At 33.7% G+C, this 16,979-nt stretch overlaps 1 protein-coding gene across 1 annotated transcript; it reads left to right on the top strand.

Moving 5' to 3' along the window:
- The first annotated feature begins 1,464 nt into the window (after positions 1-1,464).
- LOC129003346 (macrophage mannose receptor 1-like) lies at positions 1,465-13,031 on the top strand. Its single transcript, XM_054431638.1, has 11 exons — positions 1,465-1,571; positions 1,977-2,234; positions 4,167-4,217; positions 4,663-4,783; positions 5,546-5,794; positions 6,982-7,025; positions 7,545-7,665; positions 10,243-10,518; positions 11,280-11,326; positions 12,016-12,136; positions 12,668-13,031. The coding sequence occupies exons 2-11, from the start codon at positions 2,079-2,081 to the stop codon at positions 12,934-12,936; spliced, it is 1,455 nt and encodes a 484-aa protein (XP_054287613.1). The 5' UTR covers positions 1,465-1,571; positions 1,977-2,078; the 3' UTR covers positions 12,937-13,031.
- The last annotated feature ends 3,948 nt before the right edge of the window (positions 13,032-16,979 follow it).

Genomic DNA, 16,979 nt, shown 5'->3' with positions numbered 1-16,979 from the left:
ATTTCACCTATATCTCCTGCAGCAACGGTCATTGCTCTTCCAATTCTTTAAAGTCATTGAGTGGTTAAAATTAAGACTTACCAGGTATATTAACTTCAAGTCTGTGATTCTAAGGGATCACCGCTCGTGGAAAATGTTGTTGACCATTAGGCAGGATTTTGTGATTTGCTACTCGCCTTGGGCTGCTTTCGTGGACTGAAAGTGTTGTTGTAATGCCGTAAGCAGATGAAATGATAGGTGCTCTACGATCTACAATGGTTCTAGAGCCTGTTACGTGGAGCTAAAGGCTCTCGCCGTCTCCCCAGTGAGGTTCGTGTGCCTTCTTTGAAGCTGTCCCAAGGACGTTCCAGGTAGATTGTAGGATGAACTTTGGCATAAGCATACAAGGGCAATTTACAATATTTTCCCCATAAAAATAACATGGAGGGGGATTTAACTGATTTGTAAACCCTATCGTTAGAAAATGAGACGATTTCGAATTTTCCAAACGGCTTGGTCTTCAAACGAACACCCATGAACATTTCAAGAATCTTCTTTTATTTATTATGTGGTCTAGAATTTATATAACTGAGTCAGTAAGTAGTTTCATAAAATAGTAAATAGCCCACCTTACATTGTAGATACTAGATTTGCCATAACATTCTAAAGAGTGTGTGATAAAATACCGTCTAGAACAGGTATAAATTAGGTTCTCGATCTAGTCCGGTTGCTCCCGCATGATGCCAGTCTAGTGGAGGTCAGTTAGAAGAGATTGATGGGGTACACTACTGAAATTGAGATGACATGTGGTGGATAGAAGCCATTCTTGAGGCTCCTGGACTATCGTAGCCCGAAGCGGATTAGTACGTTGTAATATACACAACAATCTGCAGCCTATTTCATCCATACTTAAAATAAATCGTGCAAAATAGGCTAGCAAAAGACAATATAGGGCACAAGTCAGGATAGGGCAAGCTTCTTCCTGAGCTCGCATATGAGGTTAACACAAATCATCCCATATTAAACGATTGTTTGTTTTGTTTAATCAGATTATAAAACATGTGCATGTTGTAATCATTTATACTATAAAAGAAATCCTGTGATGGAAAAACATGTTTCTAATTAGTTATGACGTTTACATATTAAAAGATTCGCAAAGTTAAGTAATAACAATCCTTTGTTTCAGAGGTGACTGGGAAGAAATACATTGCAGGCGATCCATGGACCCACGTAAGTTATTTTTCTACGGAAATTTTATTCATGTCTACATGGAAACGTGGTTCATACTCTTTAATTTCATTCATGCAATTTTCAGGGAGTATGTAATAAAGTAATTGTAGATGCTGGGTAAAAGTGTTTTTCTTTAGTCTTTGAATTTTCAATAGAAAACGGCTTTATATTTGTATATTGGCATTTAAGGGGTTTGGAATATTAAAAGAAACTATTTTAGTTAACATGAAACACATTTCAGGTAACTTGGGACGAAGCCTATCAGAACTGCATAGCCAAAGGAAGACAACTAGCGGTTATCAAAAGTGAAGATCAACAAAAAATGTTTGAAGACGCAGCCGACGAGAAATTCAAGGAAAATAGTAAGATGAGTTTAAATGGTTTAAAGCAATAAGAGCAATTATTTATTCTTGATTTTCTTCTTCTTTTGATCCAAGGAAAGATAATTACAGTACTTTAGAGTAAAAATAAGATTTTCTCATTTTTTGTATTGTGTTATTTGATGTGACATTGAGAAAGCAATGATTGAAAATATGTATTCTTTTTCATTAATTAACGTTCGGATAAAATTTGGCGTACTCACCAGAAAGTAATAATCAGAGCACTCTTTTGGTGGTTCACTTGAACAATGACAGTTTTGGTCCTGATACTGGACGTAGTTTTAACATCCGAATGTTTTGTCAATTGTCTTTGGTAGTTAATAATTTTAACCAGAAGATATAAGTTTTAATATGACACATTTGATTTATTATGTTTCTTTTTTTTAGGGAATGATAACAGATCTGTTTGGATCGGTCTGAGGGACGAGGCTGGATACAGAAGTTTGGCTCTAAGGTTTGTTTGGGTTGACGGTCAGCCTTTGAGAAAGGATGATTTCGCGCCCTGGTGGTGGAGGGAACCTAACAACGCCGGCTATCACGAGGATTGTGTACAAGCAAAACCAGAAAATCGCAAAGACCCAAACACGTCATATAAGTGGAACGACGTTGATTGCAACCTTAGGAACTTCTATATGTGCAGTAAAGGTAAATAGTCCAAGTTCAAATATGTATTCAGATATGACATGGCTCCACACAATTTCCACATGATTTTTATAAGAGGGGTGGAATGAAATGTTACAACGCAGGAATATTGTTCAAGTATTTTTTAGGTATTTTTTTCTATCTTGAGGTCTCTCTGTGTTACATTTGTCTTTGTTGAACAACGGGTTGTCTTTGATAAGAATACCAAGAACTAAAGAAATTCAACAGGCTATTGTTAGATCATGGAACCAATGAGAATCATCTAAGAGAAATTGTGAACCCATAAAAAAAGAACTGACTTGGTTGAATTTTAAAGAAAATTTTGGACCTCAAACACTTTTAAATTAATAAAAAAATATGCAGTAAGAATCGGCTTGAGCTGAAACCCATGTTTGTTCTATTTTGTGTTTTTACTACTTTTGTATGAACATTTAGCTGGCGTAACAGTTAAACTCTAAAATGCTATAGGCCTATTATAATCGGCTATGTAATCGTTAATCGTTGGTCTTAACTAAATAAATCTAATAACTCTTCAAAAACAAACTATTACTCTTGATTTAACTTAAATGAATTGTTAATTGTAGTGGGTTAAAACTACCATGTTTGAGTAAGTTGATATTGTGGGCTTTTATTATGGGCATATATTATTATACTTCTACTTCCAAAACTTTTGAATAGGCAAATTTGTTTTTTGCTAGTTTATTCAAAGTTTCAATTATGTCGAACTTTTTTGATGGCGCTTAAAATAATACTATGGTTATAATGGTATTTTATGCTCAACGGTAATGTTTCGCTTAAGCACTATACACTATTAAAATGTTTTTTTTTTTTTTACAAAACCTGCTGGGTTAGGATTGAACCCATAAACCTCTACAGCTAGGTTAGGTTCAAACCCATAAACCTCTAACCGGAAATGATAGGTTAGAATTGAACCCGTGAATCTCTAAACAGAAATGATTGGTTAGGATTGAACCCGTGAACCTCTAACCAGAAATGATAGGTTAGGATTGAACCCATAAACCTCTAAACTAGGACGGGATTGAACCCGATAACCTCCAATAACATGTTTTGTGATTGGTTAGGATTGAACCCATGAACCTCTAAAACTAACTCAATAGGGTTAGAATTGAACCTGTGAACCTCTAACCGGAAATGATTGGTTAGGATTGAACCCGTAAACCTCTCCAGCTAGGATGTTTTACGGTTGGTTAGAATTGAACTCATAAACCTCTAAACCAGGACGGGATTGAACCCGATAACCTCCAATAACATGTTTTGTGATTGGTTAAGATTGAACCCTTGAACATCCAACCAGAAATAATTGGTTAGGATTGCACCCGTGAACCTCTAACCGGAAATGATAGGTTAGGATTGAACCCGTGAACCTCTAAACCAGGTTAGGATCAAACCTCCACAACCAATATTTACACACCCTGTATATGTAAGTTAAGGTGTCATTTACCACTATAAACTCAATACCTATAACTGCTATCATAGCTCAATGGTAACGCTTCCGACAACCATCTACTAGATCCGGGTTCGAACCTCGGTCAAACCAACACTTTTTATCCATAATTTAATGTAATAATTAATTAATAGAAATTACTACATCACATGATCAGCTGAGATAAACAGCTGATCGTCTCATGGTCAAATACGTCAGCTGAGATAAACAGCTATCATCCCTAGATCATCTCAAGGTCAGTTTCTGCCCGATACGTCTACTCATGAACCACTCACTAAAGTTCTACTTTACTTTGACAGGCCTAGGTCTTATTTTGAGTTTTTGATAATTCATTATAACTATTAAAGAAATGAATTTATAGTAGAATTTTGGTAATTCTTTCCTTTAATTTACCTCTTTAACAAAGGTAATGCGTTACTTTATTCACAAGTGCTCTTGGATGTTGTTATACTGTATTGCTAAAATAACAGTTTTCAGGTAATTCAGCGAATGACTATGTTCCTGGTGATCCTTGGGTTAAGGTTAGTCAAAATACTACATCTTCTTATCATGCATTGTATAAGACTATTTACAAAAATGTTACAACTTAAATAATGAGAACTGATTTTCAAAGATAATGTAAAAAATACACAATTAATTATCTCAGGCTTTTAGGTGTAATAAATGGATTTTAAAATGCACTCTTTTACTATTTTTGTTGGTAAATTGACATACGTAGTTTGACGGGAATAAAGGGTGTTTCAATCTCTTTTTTAAACAAACAAACAAATGTTGCTAACTTAAATATTTACAACAAGTACCACGATTACAAGTTGCGTTCGTAAAATGCGGTTATCTGACACAAAAACAGTAAAATGTTTTTGAAATGTTAGGGTAAGAGTTTGAATTTTGTTTAACGTTGAGGTTTCTGTAGGACAAGAAACGTTCGAAGAACATCTAAAAACTCATTTATCCCTACTATTTCAGGTAACTCGGCAAGAAGCGGTTGAACTATGCCATAGAAAGGGTCACCAATTGGCTATTATAAGAAATGAAGGACATAGTCAAGCGTTTGCTGCTACTGCGGCACAAAAGTTTAGACAGACAGGTGAAGTGATTATTGTTATTAACAAATACATTAGCCCTAAAATAGTTCCTACCTAAATTCTATTTATGCGTGATAATAGTTTTAACTGTTTAATAAGGAAACACATAACAAGTGGGAGGCATTAGGATTAAACACATATTTTGTAACCATTGCAAACAAAAACAACGAAAGACCAAAAATGTTTTGAAATATTTCACCAGTCCATTAAGATTTTTTAAAGAGAAGAATACTTCGCATCAGCATCGATCAATAAGTTTAATTATTAGGTCGGAAGAGGAGTGTTACATCCACAACTATTAAGCACGAGGAATTATTATACACCAAGACAGAATGGCAGATGTTTGAATTACAAACGAAATAAGAAAATTTAAAGGTAAATAAGTAGCCAATGAAAAAGACTAGGTGAAAGTAGAGCCGATCGTGCCAGAGAGTTGATAAAATCAGGCAGTTGACCAAACTGACTGGATCAAGGTGACCAATCATATGATCAACAACACTTGTTCTCTATGTTAAATGCTCTAATTGGTGAAGGAAGCGAGCTGGTCTAGTGGTAGAGCTTTAGAGGCCAAGGTCCCAGGTTCAAATCCCGCCATTCCTCAATGTATTTTATCTATGTGATGATGCCGTTACCCCCTAGGACTAGCCTGAAGTAATATGTAAAACAGATCCAGACTCGAACCTAGCATCCTATGTGGTACATACAAATATTGGTAGGCGTAAAAGTCCTTAGAACAAATTTGATCTCAACGATTTTCTCATCAGGTAGTGAGGCAAAGGTGCTGTGGATCGGTCTGAAGACCGAACGGAGGTTTAAGTGGGTCGACAACTCTTCCCTGGGCTCGTACACCAACTGGCTGCCTTCAGAACCCACCAATGCGGGGGATGGAGAGCCTTGTGTCAAAGCGGAGGGGAGGAGATACTTTGAGCCGTTGTGGCCAAACGCTAAGCCATACCAGTGGAACGACGTTTTGTGCACTGCCAAGCGGTCGTACTTCTGCGAGGACAAAACAGGTGATTAGTATTGACTATTTGGTGCTCTAATTACATAATGCAGAATGTAACTGTAACTGCAGTATTTTTGTATTTTAAAATTTTAATTAGTGAATTTTTGAGAAGTAAGTTGTGGCTCCCACGTTTTTTTGTAATTAATAATAATAATGTTTATTTGTACTAAAGTTGGCACTACATAAAAATTATAAACAAAGGATTTGTTTTAAATTTGCTGCTGTAACTGTTTAGATGAATGAAAAAGGTCATTTAATTTGATGTGAGGGCTAAAGAAACAATCTAACGAAGGGAACTGCATTTGATTAGCAGAATGTCATTGATATGCTTTGTTTTTGTATGAATATGAACTATGGTATGAATATGACTAGTGTATAAATAGAACTATGGTTTAAAGGTGGAACTTTGATTTGCTCTGCTCCGTGCGCTGATAGTTTTTGTAGCATACGCTCGGATTAAAGTTTGAATCAAAAATGATATACACCCAACAACCTATGGGGTAAGTGTTTGCAGTTGCGCTTCCAAAGTTATATTTACCCTCTTAATTCATAAATAAGTCTCACAAGAACATATTGGATTCGCTAGTAAATCTTTCACTCCGTAATATTATATCATTTTCCTATGATTGCTACTACTTATTTCCACCGTTTGGGTTCAATTTTCTTCAATTATGTTTATTATTTGGGTGAAGCTTTTGATTGCCAATATATTTTAAAATTGAATAATACATTTAACATGCTGCTTATGACTATTGTTTAGGTTTGATTAATCATTACGACCTGTTATTGTTCAGCTATTGAAACATATTGGATTCGCTAGTAAATCTTTCACTCCGTAATATTATATCATTTTCCTATGATTGCTACTACTTATTTCCACCGTTTGGGTTCAATTTTCTTCAATTATGTTTATTATTTGGGTGAAGCTTTTGATTGCCAATATATTTTAAAATTGAATAATACATTTAACATGCTGCTTATGACTATTGTTTAGGTTTGATTAATCATTACGACCTGTTATTGTTCAGCTATTGAAATCTATATAATTTTTTTGTGTTACATTGTGTTGTTTATTTAATAATGTGCAAATTAAAAAATGACAAAAGGATTTCCTAGTAAAAAACATAAATAAATCCATCTGGGACCACAAATACTAGTGTATCAACAAAAAAACATTCAACCAGTTTTTTTCAGATTCTACAGAATCCAGCGTTGCTCCTGGGGACCCATGGACTAAGGTATTCAGGACTATAAGTGTAAACTCATTTAATCGCTTTTTGAAATACATTTATTACCTAAAATCATTCTAAATACACTAAGATTAACCTGGACCTATATGAATGGAAGGCTACATTTAAGATTGGTTTAGAGTAGGTAATTTATGTCTGTAATAAACCAAAAGCCCCTATTAAATATGTTAAGTTTTAAAAATATTTTATTATATTTCATTATCCCTAGCTATAATTCATGTTTCAATGTATAACGTAGTATTGATACATAATTTGATATAAATATTCCTAATAGAATACAATGTTGACATATCTTATTTGAAATAAGAAAACAATGGAGTTACAATCTTAAACACGACTTAATTGGGTCATGTAAAGTAGCTTTTGTAGTATATTTTTTTGTCTTTTGATGTCTACTATAAAGGATTAGCTTAACTAACAATTACTTTAGGATATTATAAATCATCATGATACTTAAAGTTACAAACAAGAGCCATTTTATCTGGCTAAAAGCTCTTAATTTTGTAGGTAACGTGGCACGAAGCGAGGAAAAATTGTGATTCTATTGGAAAGAGACTCGTCGTATTAAAAACTAAGGAAAAGATACAACGATTTAAAGAAGCTGCTGAAAATATCTTTAGAAACAAAGGCAATTGATTGCATAAATGTTATATTTAGTTTGTATATTACAACGATGGTCATGGACTTCTTCAACGCTATAAACTGCTAGATGTTATATTGATACAAATGTTCCATAATATTATAATGCTGCATTTGTATAGTTGTAGCGAATCGCTACAATAGCGCAGGTCACGTAACGCCAATGCGCGCGCAGTCGGTCCGGCAAGCACGCGCGGCGAGCCATCATAGTCCAGTAGTGTGTGGACCAGCAACAAGTCAACTGTCCGGATAAGTACTTAAATTAAGACTATGTCTAGATAGCTTGGTAGGGGTTGGGGAAGGGTGTAGGTTAGGGTAAATAGTAATTAATTTATGTAATTTATTAGGTTCTCGAATGGTCGTGGTCTGGCAATCAACATCACCAATTTAGAATCCACATTTGCTATATCTAGTTACTTTTCACGAATTTGAGTAAGTCCAGATATGTATATTAATTTCTCTGTTCACTATATTATAGTTAGATATATTAAAGAACATAAAAGCTGGCTGTGATAGGCAGCTAAGGTAATATTGTGCACTTTGACGAGTTAGATAGTTTCCATGCAATAGAGTTGGGTAATGACAGGAAATGTGCGTGATTTGGTAGTGGTTAGAGGAAGATATATAGGGCCCAGGTATCTTCATTTACACTCATACTACTCCACATCATCACATAGTGTGAATATAAAATAGAACATAACCTACTATTTCATTCAAATCCAATTAGCCTCGGAATAGTTTATTCCTATATATTTATCCCTTATAGGTTATTGTATCTATTTCTAAAAACCGTTATTAAGTATATGCTTTCTGAAGAAGGAGGTTGCATATTTTGGAATAGGCAGATCATGCCTACGTCATATTAGTAACGTAGGTAGAATATTTTTATTGAATACAAGAGGACCCATGCTTCTCCGCAGCGTTGAAATAAATATCATATCCAAGAAATAATCAAATTTAGAGTCAGTAATACAGTATCTTGAACTTAACTGATTCAAACGATCTATAGCTCAAATTAAAGCCTATAATTTCCTGGTTATTTTGAGTCTAAAACATATAAAAAAACATAAACAATACTGGAGCTATTGATCATAGAAAACCCTTATAGAAATAATGTTTATGTTGGTTGTTCATCTTGCGTTTGCTTGTAACTCGTCCGATTTGAATAAATAATAGCTTAAATGAATCCTGGTATTTCACTGAAGGTTCTTAGACCAAAATATATAGGATTATATCATTATAACTGGTGAAATGCACCTTAAATTAGAGTACAAATTCGAAAATAAATAAAATTTATGTATTTTACAGTAGATAAATATATGCCGATGCTTGGTGTAAAATTTGTGCGTGCATACCTTCAGTTTGAGACCTCAATCATGAAAATCTGTCGAATAGCCAAACGAACTTGGAAAAGAAAAACTTTTTTTATGTACAGGGTGAGGCAATGAAAGCACCCCAATTTATAACTAGTACAAATTCAATACTATTTACCCTATACATATAAATAGCTCATCAAAACACAGCTTATCTTTTGCCATTTTAACTTAACAAAGTTATTTTCCATTTTTTTAAACAAAATCTTTTAAGTGACGTCCTTGTTCTACTTGACATTCCTTAGCAGTCACTTGAAAATGCCATTGAATATTCCTTCCAACATATCTCTAGGAATCACTTTAGTTTCTTGGAAATTAAAGAAAATCTCTAGGACAACTTTGAAAAACCTTAAATTTCAAGTAGCTTATAGAGAGAACACCCAAAAAAGCAAAGAGCCAACGTAAAGCTTCCAACAACGAAAGCATCCTGGCAAACCTCTTTAGACTTTGAGTTACTGCGACTCACACTCTTTCAACATTTGCTGGTGTACAAAGAGTTTTGCGGCACCCACAGATTATTTTTATCGTTTAAGCTTTTATCCTAAATAATTTTACCCAGTTCCCAATTGTTTTTCAATCTGGAACAACGCCATATTGGCCAAGTATGGAATTTGATCCAAACAATCTCTGGGCGTTTGCAAGAGAATCACTATTTTAAAAATAGGTTCCTACATAAAAATCTCAGTGTTACAAGCCTCGGGCACAATGTTTACTAAAATTGAATAGTTTGATTGATGTTATAAACACAGCTGTTCATTCATTGTTGCTTTACTTATAACAAGCTGTTACCCAAGGGCTTTACCCCATTTGACATCATAAGTAATAAAACTATTGATTGGTTAAGTTAACCTGAAATAAAGAAAATACAGTAAAAGAAAGAAATAATCACACCTTATCCGATAAGGTAATACATTGAAAGAATAACAAACAAACTGAGGTACAGCTGAGGTATTTTTAACATTAGGTTTATGAAAAGTTCCCTTTAGAAATGAATTACGACCTTAAAGGGTCCAATTTATGACATAATGGATAGTTTTGCGCAAGGTTTCTCGTCATGACGAACATTTTAAGTATATGGTTTATGGGGGTTTGACTTGTAGTTTTCTCAAAAACTCATAGGTACTTTTGGCTTTATATATAGATGTGACAACGAAAGAAAATCGGGATGCTCTCATTGCCTCACCCTGTATAAGATACTGTGTTTTCATCTCTAGGAGAATCTCCAAGTTCGACCTGGATAGGACTAGCAGACTGGGAGTGGGAGGATCGCTTTACATGGGTGACTGGTCAACCTCTAAGGGTAAGCGATTTCTCTGCTTGGTGGTGGAACGAGCCCAACAATAACGGTGGTCATGAGAACTGTGTACACGCAAGCCCTGAAGCCTACTATCTGCAGGGACCCAACGTTACAACCTACAACTGGAAGGACGACTCATGTCAGCTCAAGAATTTCTACTTCTGCTCTGAAGGTGATAAGATGATCATATCATATGATATAAGGTGTCAATTCACATATCAGTCCAGTCACAGTTCAGTCTCAGTTGAATCCTCAATTCAGAAGTCAGTTCGTCAGTTGGTTTCAGTCAGTCTTTCGTCACGTTATTTACAGTTATGTTGCAGTCAAAAACTTTTTATTTAAACGCAATATTCTATCAATTTGTCATCATCCATCTTGATGATTGTTATAAATAGTGCTTAAGATATAAACACGATGTGTGGTCCAACACATACTTTGCACAAGTGTCAGGCGTCCGAATATGACTGAATTGTGAGGTGCCGAATCTAATGTGTCTGAATAGACCTTAATTCATTTTGGTTGAACAGGTTTAACTTATCACAGCGTCTGAAAAACATATTTACACTTTCATAACATATTTTAAGTCATTTCATAATCGTAATTTGGTTGGCCTAATTCCCTGTATCAACATTTCCAAAAATGTTAAATGTTTTTCAAGGGACAGCAATTTTATCATACCAAACTGAACATAGAATGCAATGTTAGTTTCTTGAAATAATTAAATTATATTTATTACTTAAAAAAATACAGCATTTACGACAGTAATTATTGTAATACTAATACCACCAAAGTCCCAAACAGAAATAAATAAATATTTTTAAATTTAAACCTTACCATCAAAATAGTCAACTTATGAAATTGTATGTTACAGAATCATGAAATTCCGAAATATGTTTATTGTTCAGATTTACAAAATATATATGAATGTTACAGGAGAAACGGTGGACGGTAATTATGTCCCAGGAAATCCATGGACTAAAGTAAGTAGTTACAAAGGTTAATTAATGAGTAATTGATTTGATTAATGAAACTCTATTTTTTAAGAATATAAAAAAGTAAAACAAGGTTACGCGGAATCATATTCATACAAATAGATTATTTAATTCATTTTTTATAGTAATTAACTAGTATAAGTTGCAAATTTTGTTTAATCAAAATATTTCGCAAGTAATACGCATTATATGTTTGTTATTTACACAAAATGTAAAAGTATGTTAATCTAAACAATTCGTAAAAAGTTTTTTTTTTATTTTTGTTAGCATTCAGGTAATATACAAATAATTTTTTAACAACACGGTAGGTTACTTTTAAAATCATATTACGGAAGTATCAAGAATAAATTAACTAGGAATGATGAAAAGATTGGCTGATCTTAATTAATACAATATATATAAAGTGCTATGCAGATCCATTTACAACAATATTATAAACGGAAAAGTCAGAGAGGTCTCTGAATTTGGTCATAAACAAAACTACTGTATGAAGTTAATACAGTACTAAGCGTTAACTATTTACCAAGACTTTGACATTGGTATTAAAATAAAAATTGGTTTTCACTTTTACATTCGAAATATTATTTATGATATTTTTCAAGCAACAATATTTTAACATAATAAAAGGATGATTTTTCTATATTGGAAGATGGTTTTAATTGTTTATTTATTTCTAGGTCACATGGCAAGAAGCAAGTTACAACTGCCAAGCTAAGGGACACAAACTAGCTGTTGTATTAAATCAAGAACAGCGGAAAATGTTTGAAGAAGCCGTTGCAAGATATCTAAGAAGTTTGAGTAAGATAAAAATGCTATTTTATTTTTGATTAGTAGAAGTGTTAATTCCAAAAGCTTAGCAGTAACATATGACTAACTTATGTAGTTTCGGCGCGGTCATAAGTTTGATATTTTTACCACCCGCCCCTTTTAACATATTCTCTCGGTACTCTTTCAGATATTGAGTATTCAGTTATATTAATCAAGTTTTTACTAACACGGGCACCTCAGTTAACACATCAATGATCACAGTAAGTTATCTGTAAACGATTACACCATAAACATCACGAATATCGGTAAACATCGATTTAACAATCATTAGAAACGATTTCAGGTAGACAAATAGACTTGGTAGATTAAGGCGATGAAAATGTATATTGAATTTAAGTGAATCGAACAAAATAGGAACGTATGGTGGACTCTTCTTTCACAGTCTAGCCAAAAAACGAGTTTTGATCCAAAATGCACTCATAAAACTTTACCTCCGTACCTATTTAGTTCCATGATAAACGTTATACTACAATCATGGTCTATCCCTGCAATTTGTTCCAGGCTGCACTTACTACTGGCCACTGTGGATTGGTTTATCGTCTAAAGACAGAAAGTTTAAGTGGATTGATGGAACTGAGCTGGAGCTGCCTGATTGGTTGCCCGGAGAGCCTAACATTTCAAGCCTAACAAGAGTGTGGAGTGAGAACTGTGTGGAAGCCATGCCAGAAGAGAGCAACCGACCTCTTGGCAAACCGTATCAGTGGAACGACGGCAACTGCCCTGAGAAGAAGCAGTATTTCTGCGAAGAGGAAATCCCCAATCGTTATTAAAATTTGGAATAGTGTTAATGTTGAAATAACTTATAAAATATGACAACGTTATTTATTAAATGTATTGAACATAGCAATAAATGTTTTTCATTATTTCTGTGAGGTTATTTTATGTGTAACACGAAATGTATCTTTTAAATCATTGATCCAATATTAACAAATTAATATAGACATGTGAGATATTTTTTTTACGTTTTTGAACTAATTTTGAAAATACACATAACATCTCAACGTTACAAATATTTTTTAAAACGTTCCAATGTGAATTTGTTTTAATAATGCTTCTTTACAGCTTGATCCGACTATTCCAGTGGTTGTATGTTTTATTTTAATGTTATGTCCATTACTAAGAATATATTTTAACAGTCTTACACGTTTTTGTTTTGATACAGAAGTAGAGAAATCGTTGTACAGTGGAACCTTGATTAGAAGATCCTCGATAACAAGCCACACTTGATAACAAGTGTCATTTTCAAATCACCTTGAATTTATTTGACCCCAAATCACATGTTATTGCAAACCTCAAGAAGGAGTCAACCTTGATCACTATATAGTCTCATTTAATAATCCCCTTGAGAGTCTTGTTATCAAGGTTCTACTGTATATTATAAAGAAATAACATATATGCTACTCAGGATAGGCTTTTTTCTTGCTAAAACCACTCATTCCATACGATTCAGTCAGTATCCACGTGCTCAAAACCTATGAAGTGATATAGTTGGTATTTCAATCTAATATAATATCAATTTACAATTAATAACTGCATTTATTTTGTGTGTTTTTACGTCAGTGGCATTTTTTACGCTTTGAAAGGGAACGGTCCAAACCCTGGTCCTGTTACTACCTAACGTCGACCTTTTTGTTAGATAGCATCATTCATAGCCCAATGACAAATAGCATCTGGGTCTGGAAACGATCTCGCTTGGATTCGAACCAGCGAACTTCCGATTTGAAGGCGAGCACTATAACCACTCGGCTACCCAGACAATTAATTGCATGCCTGGAATTTGTTTGTCCATCATTAGTTAAGTTACTTTATATGATATTAAAATTTCTCAATGTCTTTTATCCTTTTGTTTAAATCTTTATGAAGACATTTTCTAAATCGAATTTACTAAAGTTTAGACGCACATTAGATTCACGATTATTAAAATGATCATAATTCAAATGACAATTAAGCAGTCAATATTTTTTGCCTATATTGACAACATGACATGAAACTGCTTTGTACATCCGTGATAATTAATTGGGTTAGGCAAGTCAATTGCAATACGCCTAATTATATTCAATCTCGTAGCCATATTTTAGATTGCTTCGATATGTTCTAAGCAAACCACCGTCGTACACTAATATTATAATCTGTACTAGCTGAACCCGGCAGACATTGTCTTGCCTTTGACTATTTATAATTTAATTATAATTTAATTAATAAATTAATTATTGTTATGCTTTGAAGAATTTTCCTAACCTAGCTTTTGTTTGTAAATGAACGTTACTGTTAGAAGATGAGTGAAATGCATAATGAAAAATATTGTTCTTAACCTCCTGTATATTGTCGGGTCAGGTAAATAGTTGAATAGTTCCATGAAAAATCTTAGATACTTCATACGTTTATGCCAACAGGAATCCCTAACAGATGGTTTAAGAAAATATACTAAAATATCAAATTTATCAACAATATGGTGATAATTCAATTTCAATTGTTCATTAATGTTAGCTTACATTGATCATTCTGGTGAATTAGGGATTGAAAAAATTACTCGAGTTCAAAACCATGTTCAAATATACCAATAAAAGTAAAAAACATCATGTAAAATAATGTAAGCACTACATGAAGTGGGAAAAGTTGTAACGTCGAGCTCTGCTCATAACACAATGTAGTTTCAGGTGGAGGAAGTTCACGTTAAATTACCTCCAGCCAGCAAACAGATTATGACACGCTGACAGAACAGAACAGTGGGGATAAATATTATCACCATAGATGTAAAAAGTTATATTAGTTTTTTTTATCAAATACCGATTATTTAACTTAGCTCTCTCCCACCCTAACGTAATCGACGTAATCCCTGAAGTACTGAGGCAATTTATTGTTAGCAAACTTTGATTTTGAAGTGGAATAAATATTTAAATGGTTATTTGTGCAACTAGTGAGCAATTGCACTTTGCACTCGAGTTGCACATTATATTTTTCCTACAGTTACCATAAAACAAATAAATTGGTAAAGAAACGTGACATATTTTTACACAGAAGTGAACTTTTAATATGACATTTAATGATACAACAGTACAACAGCTGACCAGCTGATTTACAGCCAGTGCTGCCATCGTATTTCGCGCGCTTACGACCTTGTCTGCATGTTACGCGCTCACTATTTCGTGCCTTCACGTTGCAAATCTGGAACGAGTGAGACAATGTTAACATTGTCTCACTGATGAGCGAATTGACCACTTTGCTTTCTCAAATCAGTGAGAGAACATGTACATTGTTAGGTATCTGTAGGAAAAATATATTTATTTTATATAAATTGGAATTCATACTCGCATTTTCAATCAGCAGTTATTAATTTACCAACTGTCAAAACGACATTAATCAAAAGACAGATTATTATTAACAACTATTATAACATTTTAGCATTGACTTTAAGTAGCGTAAATAAAATTACACACGTATATTGTTATAGAGAGCAAGTATTGATGAGTGTTTCGTGTTGATGTCTCATGTTTCACTTTTTTTTAAGAGTATATTTAAAAAAGTGATTCATTCTGTTTTAAAGTTACCATAACAATTGCCAATTGCAAGGTTTTAATTTAAACCATACTAAATTGAAATTCCTTTGAAATTTAAAAATAAAACCCAAAATTAGTTGTAAATAAAACGTGAATTTCCCTTATATTGCCCTTATAATCAAAATAAGCCATACCGCAATGGCTCGGTCCCCTGGAACTTGTTCTTAAATGTGCGAAAAGCTCATAATAATTTCACAATAAAACCATGAAAATGTGACAGAAGACAATAAAGAGCTTTCATTCCACTCCTTTGGTTCTCATGTTTCAACGGAGAAAATCTAATATCCCTCACATGCGCTCTTGATAATACTTGCTGCGTTTTTTTTTCAATAGTCAGTCTGCGACTGAAACAGTAGTTATTTTGAAACAATTTCAATGTTCCTTGTTACGGTGCTGTTTCTTCTTTGTGGGAATACTATTTAAAAGGCGGGTGAACAATTTAAGAAGTTGTGTTCTTGCATCGTAAGTGAAAAAAATTAAGTCTGTACGTTTACCAGACAATTTTGGAAATTGTGTGGTCATCTGTTCTGTAAAAGCTCAAATCGTTCGACTTGTAAGAAATATGCTGTTTTAGAAGTTTACAAAGACAAGTGTGAAGGCTTGAATTTTTGTCTAAGGTTGAATATCTGCCTTTTTTGTCCTAGGACTCTAGGCACGAGTTCGGAATTGTTTTTCACATTACTTCAGGCTAGACCTAGGGAATGCGGCATTATCACATAGAAAAAATCCATTGGTGATTTAGCGGGATTTGAACCCGGGACCTCTGGAACCGAAGTCCCACGCTCTAACCACTCGCTCCCTCAAATATCTGCCATAGTATTGATGTGCGTTTATATATTTACTAAGAAGCTATTAATTTTTACTTCGTTGTTTTGTAGAATTCACTAAAAGTAAATAATGATGAACGAATGTATCGTATTTCTAATCACTAATATGATGTATCTCATTAAAAACCTTGATGCGTAATATTAGTCACACGTCCCGGTAATTACGCTATATCCATTATAAGGTTGTTGATTAAGTTATTGCTAATTATACAAAGCATCGCACAGTTATTTGATTCCGCGCATGCTAATGAACAAAGCAATATCATGTAAATTGATACTTGATATGGAAGCATCAACCACCATTGGGAATTACACACGTTTAATTGTAAATTCAGATTATGTTACTTCAAATGCTTGTTGGTTGGTTAAACTATTCCATAATCAAATTACCTTTACCATAATAATAGCTGATATCCCATTTTTTTGGTG

Source organism: Macrosteles quadrilineatus, unplaced genomic scaffold (assembly GCF_028750875.1).
Source record: "Macrosteles quadrilineatus isolate MER2022 unplaced genomic scaffold, UCM_ALF_1.0 Scaffold_9__3_contigs__length_116548681, whole genome shotgun sequence".
Lineage (NCBI taxonomy): Eukaryota > Metazoa > Arthropoda > Insecta > Hemiptera > Cicadellidae > Macrosteles > Macrosteles quadrilineatus.
Note: the sequence above shows the minus strand (reverse complement) of the source record. Positions and strands in the feature narration are given on the sequence as shown.

Excerpts from the sequence above, each read along its gene's own strand:
- LOC129003346 (XM_054431638.1), top strand. The coding sequence starts at position 2,079 with ATGATTTCGCGCCCTGGTGGTGGAGGGAACCTAACAACGCCGGCTATC. Across the intron at positions 2,235-4,166 it reads CTTCTATATGTGCAGTAAAG|TTTTCAGGTAATTCAGCGAA; the intron begins GTAAATAGTCCA and ends CTAAAATAACAG. Across the intron at positions 7,666-10,242 it reads AAATATCTTTAGAAACAAAG|ATACTGTGTTTTCATCTCTA; the intron begins GCAATTGATTGC and ends ACCCTGTATAAG.